Source organism: Bos indicus x Bos taurus, chromosome 6 (genome assembly GCF_003369695.1).
Source record: "Bos indicus x Bos taurus breed Angus x Brahman F1 hybrid chromosome 6, Bos_hybrid_MaternalHap_v2.0, whole genome shotgun sequence".
Classification (NCBI taxonomy): Eukaryota; Metazoa; Chordata; class Mammalia; order Artiodactyla; family Bovidae; genus Bos; species Bos indicus x Bos taurus.
Genome location: NC_040081.1, coordinates 101,660,536 through 101,672,794, shown reverse-complemented (window position 1 = coordinate 101,672,794; position 12,259 = coordinate 101,660,536). Strand labels below are relative to the sequence as shown.

The 12,259-nt window shown below is 34.8% G+C and overlaps 1 protein-coding gene across 1 annotated transcript in view; it reads left to right on the top strand.

Moving 5' to 3' along the window:
- KLHL8 (kelch like family member 8) overlaps nucleotides 1-12,259 on the top strand; it is a 57,377-nt gene that overhangs the window by 21,122 nt on the left and 23,996 nt on the right. The window contains exons 2-3 of the mRNA XM_027544979.1: nucleotides 4,451-4,803; nucleotides 11,562-12,110. Coding sequence (XP_027400780.1) covers nucleotides 4,597-4,803; nucleotides 11,562-12,110 — 756 coding nt within the window. The 5' untranslated portion in view covers nucleotides 4,451-4,596. The remainder of the gene's footprint in view (nucleotides 1-4,450; nucleotides 4,804-11,561; nucleotides 12,111-12,259) is intronic.

The window sequence follows — 12,259 nt, the reverse complement described above, 5'->3', positions numbered from 1 at the left end:
TTTCTGTTGATCTTTGCCAACACTTGTGGGCTTTGGTTTCAGGGTAATGCTAGCCTCGTAGAACAAATGGGGAAGTGTTTCTTCCTCGTCAATTTTTTGGAAAAGTTTGAAAAGGAAGGTATTAGTTCTTCTTTAAATGTTTGGTAAAATGTACTGGTGAAGTCATAAGGTCCAGGGCTTTTATTTGTTGGGAGATTTTGATTACTGATCAGCCTCCTTACTAGTTATAGGCCATAGTTATAGAAATAGAAAACAGATTTTCTATTTCTTTGTAATTTAGTGTTGATAGGTTTTGTGTTTCTAGGGACTTGTCCTTTTCATCTAGGTTATCCAAGTTGTACAGTTCATAATTTTCTCTTACAGTGTTTTTTGATTCTTTAGAATCAGTAGGAATGTCCCCATTTTAATTTCTGGATATAGTGATTTGAGCCTTCTCTTTTTTCTTAGTCTATCTAGCTGAAGTTTTGTCAATTTTGTTTATCTTTTCGGAGAGCCAGCTTTTAGTTTGATCAGTTTTCCTCTGTTGTTTTTCTGTTCTCTATTTCATTTCTCTTTGCTCTAATCTTCATTATTTCCTTCCTTCTGCTAGGTTTGGGTTTAGTTTATTACTCTTTTTCTAGTTCCTGAAGTTTTAAAATTAGGTTGTTGATTTGAGATGTCTTTTTTTTCCCCCAAGTGTTTTAAAACTGTAAATTTCCCCTTGAGTGCTACTTTTGCTGCATCTCATGAGTTTAGCATGTTGTTTTCGTTTTCATTTGTCTCTAAGTATTTTCTAATTTCCCTGTGATTTCGTCTTTGATCCATCAGTTTACAATTATGTTAATTTCCACAATTTCATAAATTTTTCATTTTTCTGTTACTGATTTCTAAATTCATTGTGAAGTGATTAGAGAAGATACTTGGTGTGATACCTATCTTTTAAAATCTATTGAGTCTCAATTTATGGCCTAACATGTGGTCTCTTCTGGAAAATGTCCCATGTGCTTGCACTCAAGAAAAATGTGTATTCTGCTGTTGTTGAGTAGAGTATATGTTGAATTCTGAATATGTCTGTTAGATCTCATTGGTTTATTATGTTAAGTCTATTGAAATCTTCAACTATTAACTGTAGGACTATTTCTCCATTTCTTAGCTTTAGTTCCATATATCTTCATGACTTGTCATTAATACGTGCCTCTTGAGAAATTTGTATGCAGGTCAGGAAGCAACAGTTAGAATGGACACTGGAACAACAGACTGGTTCCAAATAGGAAAAGGAGTACGTCAAGGCTGTATATTGTCACCCTGTTTATTTAACTTATATGCAGAGTACATCATGAGAAATGCTGGACTGGAAGAAACGCAAGCCGGAATCAAGATTGCCAGGAGAAATATCAATGACCTCAGATATGCAGATGACACCACACTTATGGCAAAAAGTGAAGAGGAACTAAAAAGCCTCTTGATGAAAGTGGAGAGTGAAAAAGTTGGCTTAAAGCTCAACATTCAGAAAACGAAGATCATGGCATCCGGTCCCATCACTTCATGGGAAATAGATGGGGAAACAGTGGAAACAGTGTCAGACTTTATTTTTCTGGGCTCCAAAATCACTGCAGATGGTGACTGCAGCCATGAAATTAAAAGATGCTTACTCCTTGGAAGAAAAGTTATGACCAACCTAGATAGCATATTCAAAAGCAGAGACATTACTTTGCCAACAAAAGTTCGTCTAGTCAAGGCTATGGTTTTTCCTGTGGTCATGTATGGATGTGAGAGTTGGACTGTGAAGAAGGCTGAGCGCCAAAGAATTGATGCTTTTGAACTGTGGTGTTGGAGAAGACTCTTGAGAGTCCCTTGGACTGCAAGGAGATCCAACCAGTCCATTCTGAAGGAGATCAGCCCTGGGTGTTCTTTGGAAGGAATGATGCTAAAGCTGAAACTGCAGTACTTTGGCCACCTCATGCGAAGAGTTGACTCATTGGAAAAAACCCTGATTCTGGGAAGGATTGGGGGCAGGAGGAGAAGGGGACGACAGAGGATGAGATGGCTGGATGGCATCTCTGACTCGATGGACATGAGTCTGAGTGAACTCCGGGAGTTTGTGATGGACAGGGAGGCCTGGCGTGCTGCGATTCATGGGGTTGCAAAGAGTCGGACACGACTGAGCGACTGATCTGATCTGGTCTGATAGGTGTTATATCTTCTTGCTGTATTGAACCTTTTATTAATATATAATTTCCTTTTTTGTTTCTTGTAACATTTGTCTTATTTTTGTCTAATACTAGTGTAGCCATTTTTACTGTCTTTTGGTTACTATTTGCATGAAATCTTTTTTCAGTCTTTTCCATTTCAACTGTTTTGTGCCTTTGGATTGCAATCGAGGCTTGTGTAGACAGCATATAATTGGATCCTGTGTTTTTATTTATTTTGCCAAAATTGGAGCATTTAATCCATTGACATTTGGTGTTACAAACCAAAATTACAGTAATGGTAGCTTTTTACATTAATAACTTGTTAAAAATTCATCTCTCAGATACAAAAAAGCACAGTTACAAACTGCTGTTACAGTGATACTAGCTTTTGTCAATTGTCCATGTATATTACTTTCATAGTCATGTGGCTTTTAGCTACTGTCTAGTATTCCTTCATTTCTTTCATCTGTAGGACTTCCTTGAATTGCAGGCCAGGTCTAGTGATCTTGAACTCCCTCAGCTTTTGCTTATCTGGGAATATCTTAACTTCTCTCTCACTTTTGAAGGACAGTTTTGCTAAATATAGATTCTTGGTTGACAGATTTTGTCTTTTAGTACTTTGAACATATCTGCCCATTATCTTTTGGCCTCCAGAGTTTCTGATGTGAAATCCACTGATAAATTTACTGAGGATCACTTGTGTGTGATGATTTACTTCTCTTGTTTTCAAAATTCTTCATTTTTTTGGAAGTTTGACTGTAATATGTCTCTTTGAGTTCATCTTCTTTGAAGCTGATTAGATGTTTATGTCTTTCATAAAATTTTGGAAGTTTTCAGCCATTATTTCTATGCGCTTTTCTTTGTCTCTTACTCATCCAGGACTCCCATGATATGAATGTTGATCTGTTTGATGTCCCACAGGTCCCCTTAAGTGCTGTTTATGTATCTTCAATCTTTCTGTTCCTCAGGCCTGATAATTTTCTTTGTTTGAATTTCAAGTTTGCTGAGTCTTTTTTCTACCTGTCCAGGTCTGCCTTCAAACCTCTCTAATGAATTCTCAATTTCAGTTATTATACTTTTCAGTTCCAGAATCTCTTTATGATTGCTTCTTAGGTTTTCTGTTGCTCTACTGATAGTTCCATTTTGTTAACATGAATGACTGTACACATCTTCCTTTAGTTCTTTGTGTATCTTTAAGACAATTGTTTTAAAATCTTTGAAAGAGAGCTAATGGAATTTATCCCAAACAGAGACAGTTTCTGATGATTTATTTTTCCCCTTGAATAGCCCATACTTTCCTATTTCTTTGTATGCCTTGTGATTTTTTTGGTTATTGAATACTAGACATTTGAATCTAATAATATGATAACCCTAGAAACCAGATCTTCCCTATTCCTTAAGATTTGTTGTTTTTTGTTATTACTTGGCCTTTTGTTGTTGTAGGCTGTCTCTACACTGAAGATCACCCTGAGGTATAAACCTAATGTCTCAAGTTTTTTTCTGAGCCTTTTCCTGGGCATGCATGGTCACTTTATAATTTTCTGTGCATATGCAGTTGTTTTTTAGTGCCTTAGTCTTTAGTATTTTACTTGTAAAGGGGGATAAAGAAAATGAAGGGGTGAAGGGCACCAGCCTTGAAAATCTGGAATTCACTTCAGATGAGAGGGAGGGACTTGAAACAACGGGAGAAGGTGGAATAGCAATGGAGGCCAACCCCTTGTCTGCAGCTCTGTGATCAGAAGTAGCAGGCAGCGATCAGAGGGGAGGTCCCTCATTTCCGAGGACAGAGTCCTTTTTGCCTGCTGTGGCTCCTGGAAACTCTGCAAGCTGTTCTGGGACAGCTGCTTACCACTTGGCTGAGGGTGGGCAGCTGCTACTGTACAAAGAGCTGAAGTTGACCAAAATTAATCGTAACTTATTGACTTAGTCCTCTTCTGGAAGTTGTAAGCCTTCAGCAGACTTCACAGAGTTCCACAGTAGTTACATCAGGCGGATTCTGCTGGTGCAGTTGTTGTCCATGTGGGAGACAGATTGCTTGTGCTTCTGCTCTACCATCATCCCATAATTTTCCAATTAGATTTTAAAAGAGTCCCTTCACTGATATAAAATAATTTGCTGAGGTGGTTAACATAACATTTAGTGTAAAAATACAAAGTCACTTGCTGTTTTTTCAGCAGTGATTTATATGGTCATATTACATATATAGGTAAACTATCATTTTTAGTAATTTTTGAGACATTGTTTTTTAATGTGTGTTCTGTTATTTCTTTCAATCTCAGCAAACTGGACAGTGGCATTTGAGTAGTTTTTGAAAAATATGTGAAGTTTAGTGGACTGTATCTACCTTCTGCCTTCTCCCCATCCGTTACAAAAGAATAAATGGGATGTTTCAGAAGAGAGCTATATTAAAAGAAAAGTGTTGCAAATGGCTTCAGAAGCTGTGAATGCAAAACAGGCTAGGAATCGCTTCACAAAGGGGAAAAGACAACAGCAAATAAAGAACAGATCTTCACTTGGTGATGGTGATGGAGAAGACTCCTTTCTCTTTGAAGCAAATGAAGCTTGGAAAGATTTTCATGGTTCTCTTCTTCAGTTTTATGAAAATGGAGAACTCTGTGATGTCACACTGAAGGTCAGACTGCCTTTTTTTCTTTATTTTTTTCAATCTCTTCAGTGTATTGTGTAAAATCATGGTTTCTATAACCACACAAGGCAAATTTTTGGTGCTGTACTTAAAATCAGAATGGTTTTATTTTCAATCCTTTATTCTGTTGAAGGGGAAGGGTAAGTAAAGGGAACTTAACATAAGAAAAGTTACTGTACTAGTTAAATGTTGATATTCACTGTTGCTTAGTTTCACTTCTGAAAGTTCTGGAGCCCTAAAACAAATAGTTATTATTTGTGAAATGAATAAATTACTGCTGACCTGATAAGCTTTTAACTTAAAACTCTTGATGTATTCACTTACTCTTGATGTTGTTTAGAAGTCGGAATTTTTTATTGTGTATGTAGCTGCACTAGTGTTTTACTGTACGTTCCTATTCTGGTGCAAGCATACCTCTCTTTTTTTGCATTTTGCTTTATTGCATTTTACAGATAATGCATTTTTGTTTGGATTTTTATTTTGTTTTTACACATTGAAGGTTTGTGGCAACCCTGAGTTGTCAGATGATAGCATTTTTGAGTCTTTTAAACATAATTTCTCTATGCAGTGGGAAACAAAAAAAAATCATTTGATATGCTTTATTTTGGTGGTCGGGAACTGAACCTGCAATATCTCCGAGATATGCTTGTAATTTAATCTGTTTCAATATTATGAAACAGAGATTAAAATTTTAAGTTTTTAAGTGAGATTGTTTTTTTAAGTGAGATTATTTATTTATACCTGATAGTGAACCTAGACTTAGATGAAAAAGACTTTACTAAACTGTGTCAAAGGTTATGTTGCTCTGCTACCAAAGACAGTTTTAATAAAATTGGAAAATTGATAGAGCAGTGTGAAAGAGCCTGTATTCTGATTGTTTCTCATTGCTCATTTAAAGTACTTACTTACTATTAGTCTTATCTCTCATTGTGATATTAAGCTTTTTTGAGGATTTGTGTGCATCCATGCAGAGTTTTTTAACATGAGATTTGCCACTTTGGGATCTCTTAGATTCTGCTTTCTGCTCCTGATCAGTCAGGTCTTAGAGCTCAGAGTTGTGGGGATTGAGGACATCCTTGGAGAATCAGATCAGGGGACATTCAGCAAAAGTCTGTAAACTGAATGCATAAATTCTGAGTTTCAGGTTCAGAATGTCCAGGAGTATAGAGTTATACTGTAAATAAATGACCTATATTCTCTTTAATTCTTAAACTTTTGGTGTTTTTACATATTTCTAGGTCCTAAGATATTGAGAAGAAGACCATTAAATAATTTTACTGACTTTATATGAAATTTAGCCTTATATACATTTTAATGAAGGAACACCTAAACTCTTTGATTTGTACAGTATATTATGTTCAGTCTAATTGCTGTTGTTCTAACTTTCAACCATACTGTGAAATTCAGTGACCCACACTAGCTTTGGCAAAAAATAAAAATGTAAAATAGATTATTTGAATTTAATAAATTATCAGTTCAGTGTGTCAGTATAAGCTGGAAAATAAATATTATTGACTGTATCAGTGTATAATTTTTAATAACTACTGCATATAAACTTTCTTAAGTGAGAAGTATGGATACAGCCATTTTAGGGCAAGCGATAACTAATCTCATAACTTTTCTTTGTTTTACTACATGACTTCAGCAATAGGTTGAAATGAAAACTTGAGAAGAATCTATAGGGGAAGCCCCAAAATGCTACATTTGAAGCAGCGACAGAGGTCATTTAGGAATGAGAAACTTCATAATTTTATGATTTTAATTTTTCAACTGTAAAATTATGATTAGATTTTTGTGAGGAATAAGTGAGTTAACATGTGAAGCCCTTAGAACAGTGCTTAATACATTAAATAATAAGTAATAAATTCTTAGGATCATTATGTGTACTACTGTTATTGTTCCAAAGAGATCAGATAATGCTGCTATGGTATATTCTGTTCCTGTCATTAGGAGGAATTACAGTCTTTTAGCAGATCTGTTATTGGATTTATTTCTTAATTCTAATTCAATATTTCTTAAACTTTCAGAATTTAACTATCATATAATAAAACAACTAAACCCAGTAGGATTATGGGTAGTTTATAATGCTTTGTTCAATATAAACTTCACTTTTTACATTCATATAACCTTGAGGATTATGCTTTGATATATTCATCTTTTTTCTATTCGCATGCTTCCTTGATCATTATTGCTTTTAGGACAAACATTTCAGAAAGGCAGTTATCAAAGTTTGTCTTATTATGCATATGTAAGGCCATTAGTGTGTTTTTAAATTCCAAATTGAGCACCTAAATTGGAAACAAGTAAGTTCATTTAACAAATTATTTACTAAGGTCTTACCACAGTACACAGAGAGTATAAATGAATCTGAATAATATGCTATACTTGCATTGAGGGAGTTTAAGGTTTAGCTGGAGATAGATACATATACAGCTAACTAAAATACAATTTAGTACCTGTCATTTTATGACATTTTTATGAAAGCAAAAGACAGGATCTATTAATTATATCTAAGAGGTGATTGGAAAGGCTTCACATAGGAGATTATATATTATCTTAAGGTCATGCCAGGTTTACCAGAGAGGTAAAACTTATTTATATATTATGTTTATTAGTGAAAATATTTTTAAACAGCATATCTCTTGGTAACACTAAAATTATAAATGAGGGAAGATTCTTAAGGGCAACAATTTGGTTGGGGAACAGACAAAGGGAAATTGTCTCAAAAGGGGTATTGCATAGCACTCATAATACTTAATTATGTGTCACAGATCAACAAGAATAGCATCTACAAAGATGCTTTTATTTATGCTTTATTTAGTCTGAGGAATGTCATTGTCCTTTTCATTATCCTTTTAAAGATCACAGTTAATTTACCTGAAGAGATTGATAGAGATTATTAAAGGAGGACAACCCCTTCCATCATCTCTTGATGCCACAACTGAGATATGTTTCATTCATATTATTTAGCTTCTTACTTTGAAACTGCATGTTTCTGTGATGTTTAAAAATTTTTTAAAAATATTTATTTATTTGGCTTCACTGGGTCCTAGTTGTGGCATGGGAGATCCAGTTCCCCAACCAGGGACTGAACCCAGATCCTTGCATTGGGAACACCAAGTCTTAGACACTGGGCCACCAGGGAAGTTCCTGTGATTTATTTTTTTTAATAAGTATTTATAGGATTCTAATGAACATGTTCAAGACTCTTAAGTGTTACAATTATTTGCCATCAAACTTTCAGCTGATCAGGTAAGAATAGTGCTCTGAAAGATTGCAGAGAAACAAAATATTTGAGCTCCATTAGAATAGTGACGGAGAAGGCAATGGCACCCCACTCCAGTACTCTTGCCTGGAAAATCCCATGGATGGAGGAGCCTTGAAGGCTGCAGTCCATGGGGTCGCTGAGGGTCTGACACGACTGAGCGACTTCACTTTCACTTTTCACTTCCATGCATTGGAGAAGGAAATGGCAACCCACTCCAGTATTCTTGCCTGGAGGATCCCAGAGATGGCGGAGCCTGGTGGGCTGCCGTCTCTGGGGTTGCACAGAGTCAGACATGACTTAAAAGTAGAGTAGTGTACTGCTAAGAGGTAAAAATTATAAAAGTTATTATCCTTATAAATGTAACAGTTCCTGACTGGAGAGCAGACATAATCTAATAAAAGAAATGATAAAGGAGAAAGTGATTTTATATTTAACACTTAAGTATTTTATGTTAACTCTAATAAAATGATGATCACTTCTACTTTTGTCTGTTCAACTAGTAAGTCAATATTTTTATTTTTTTTTATATTGCTCAGAAGAAGGGATATTTGAGTATTTATATCCATAGATCCTTGTTTATTTGATCACCAAAACGCTACCTAAAATTTATTATTTTCATCGTGCAAGTTTTTTAAGTAAATGTGAGATAACACTGTAGAACAGTCCATGTGGCTAGACATTGTGATATGGTAATTCACTGCAAGTCAAGACATTTTCTTGAGTCTTAAACATTTAACCCCTTCTTGACTTTGAGAGTTAAACATATTTTTGGCTACTCAGGCTGATTAAAATTGGTGGATTATTGAAAAAACTGGGTAATTGAGCTAAAAAGGCAAAATTACTACATGGGATTAAACTGAAAAATTAAAATACAGCTTATAAATGGATGTAAAAGGAGACTTGGGTATATAGGCTTTTTCTCTTTTGCTTTGTGTCTTAGGGACTTTTATTTCAATGTAGTCCTCAGACATTTAGTTTGAGTTACTGTTAAGTGGCATAACTGTAAACATTTCAACTTAATGTATACTTTAGTTTTTGTTTTAATGGTTTTTTAGAAATTTAGTATGTTTTCAACAATTCATGTTAATGGAATTATACAATACTTAGAAATGAAGTAAATACGTAAGAACAACAGTTTGTAAAAGAATAGTTCACAGGATAGCCAAGTTTTTTAAAAGTACTACAAATGTAAAAATTAAATCAATTGAAAAATTGTTCAGTTATTGGGGCTTCCTGCATGGCTCGGTGGTAAAGAACATGCCTGCCACTGCAAGAGACACAGATTAGATCCTGATCAGGAAGATTCCCTGGAGGAGGAAATGGCAACCCACTCCAGTACTCATGCCTGGAGAATCTCATGGACAGAGGAGCCTGGCGGACTACAGTCCATGGGGTCACAAAGAGTTGGACGTGGCTGAGCAACTCAAAGGGCATTTATAAGCAAAACCATTTTATATCTTGTAATATTCCTTAGGCCTTTTCTTTTGAAGTTCTGATTTGAAAATCAGTTCTCAGATAATGAAACACAACTATATTACATAATCACAATGTTACATGGAAACAGGATAATTGCTAAAATACCACTGTCTTATCTTATTGATTAATATACAGTTAATATACAGGAAATAATAAATAATAAATAATTAATATACAGGAAAAACTGAGCACCTACTATGTTAAAAAGAACATAAAAGTAAGAGGTACAAACTTATGTATGGAATAAGTACAAGGAAATGTTGTACAACATGGGGAATATAGCCAATATTTTATAATAACTGTAAGTAGAATATTACGGAGGATGAGATGGTTGGATGGTATCACCAACTTGGTGGACATGAGTTTGTGCAAGCTCTGGGAGTTGATGATGGACAGGAAAGTGTGGCACGCTGCAGTCCATGGGGTCGCAAAGAGTCGGACACAATTGAGTGACTTAACTGAAGTAGAATATAACCTTTAAAAATTGTGAATCATAATATTGCACACCTGTAACGTACAGCAACTATACTTCAGTAAAAAAGATATGTCCTCTCAGTATCAAGAACTTCCAGATGGAAATAGATATGTGAAAACATAAAGCTGTGAGTACTAAAAGGAATACCTGGAGTATGTATGGAATATTAGAATGATTCCCACTTAAGCATATTAGCACCTAATACAGAAGTCATAAAGAGAAAGTTTGGTTGATTATAAAAATCCATGGGGGATGAATTTAAAGCACACTTAGAAAAGAAGTTTTGAAATATATATATGACAGATGACTAACATTCCAAAAGTCTAAGGCATTCTTAAAAATAAAAAAATTCATAGAAGAGAGTTCATAGAAGACATAAAAGTAGTCCAAAATTTATGAATGAATTAATCATATTAGTAAAAGATAAAACTAAAACAGTGAGAGACTTCATTCAGTGAATTGGCAAATATTTAACAAGTTAACACTTAGAATATGGCACAAGTATTGCAAGATCAGAAATGGACAATTTAGCGATATGTATCCAAACTGTACTTGTCATTTGAAGCAGCATTACTGTTTCATGTAGGAAATTATTAATAGAGAGTGGATACAAAGATTCTCTTACAACAAAGTTCACTACTGTGTTTATAATGGCAATTACAGGAAGCAGTCTAATTTTTCAGCAATTAAAGCAGTGATGTTTCAGTGTTCATTACATTTCTATAAAATTTCAAAATGATTTAAATAGGAAATGAAAAAACTTCAATTAAGCTAATAATAAATACTACTACATATTGATTTGTTTACTCTGCTTCAGGTTTCTCAGTGATAAATTGTGGATAATGATAGTATCTACTCATAGGACCTTTGGGACAATTAAGTGAGTTAATATATGAAAAACAATGAATAGTGCCTGACACAATAACTGTAGTTAGCAATACTGTGTTATATATTTGAAAATAGCTATGAGAGTAGATCTTAAAAGCTCTCATCAGAAAGAAAAAAAATGTATAATTAGGTGATAGTTACTAAAACTGTGGTAATCGTTTCACTGTGTGTATGTGTGTGTGTGTGTATATATATATATCTATCTCAAATCATAGTGTTGGGTACCTTAAACTTATACCATCTTAGATGTCAGTAAAACTGGAAAAAAAGTTTTAAAATAAGAAGGGACTCATAGACTCTAAGGAAAACATAGTGCCTGATACATAGTAAGTGCTGGGTGATGTTTGCTGTTATTCATTAATTCACAAAATGCTTCTGAAATGTGAAATAATATAGAAAAACCTAGTTTTATGATATGCACATTATAGATACATGTATAAAAGATTTGATTCTAATTTGAAAGAAGAAAATTGACTTTTAAAAATTAGCCTAGGTTGACAATAAGTGACCAAAGGATTACATTGTTAAATGCACTGAAATTGTCTGAAGGTTTTGTCCCTGCTACAGCATATCCTCTATGCTGATCTCAGGTTTATCTTGATACTAAACTAAGTCTGCTTTTGTTTTTCTTTTGAACAGGTTGGCTCAAAGCTAATCTCCTGTCACAAACTTGCATTGGCTTGTGTTATTCCTTACTTCAAAGCCATGTTTCTCTCTGAAATGGCTGAAGCCAAGCAAACACTGATTGAAATAAGAGATTTTGATGGTGATGCAATAGAAGACTTGGTAAAGTTTGTCTATTCTTCACGGCTCACTTTGACAGTTGACAATGTCCAGCCTCTCTTATATGCAGCCTGTATTCTACAGGTTGAATTGGTGGCTAGAGCTTGTTGTGAATACATGAAGTTACATTTTCATCCGTCCAACTGTCTGGCGGTAAGAGCCTTTGCAGAAAGTCACAATCGAGTAGACCTAATGGACATGGCGGATCAGTATGCCTGTGAGCATTTTACTGAAGTGGTGGAGTGTGAAGACTTCGTAAGCGTGTCACCTCAGCATCTCCATAAGCTTTTGTCCTCCAGTGACCTAAACATTGAGAATGAAAAGCAGGTCTATAGTGCTGCCATCAAGTGGCTTCTTGCCAATCCTCAACATCATCCCCTATGGTTGGATGAAACACTTGCACAGGTGAGGACAAATAAGATTGTATATAGAAAGGAAATGATAGGGAAACAAATCAGCATGTTCCATTTACCATAAAAGGTGGGGATTATCGATTGATGTAATATAATGTGAAAGTAGCTTTGACTCTCCTGTACCATTTAAGGATAAGTCTG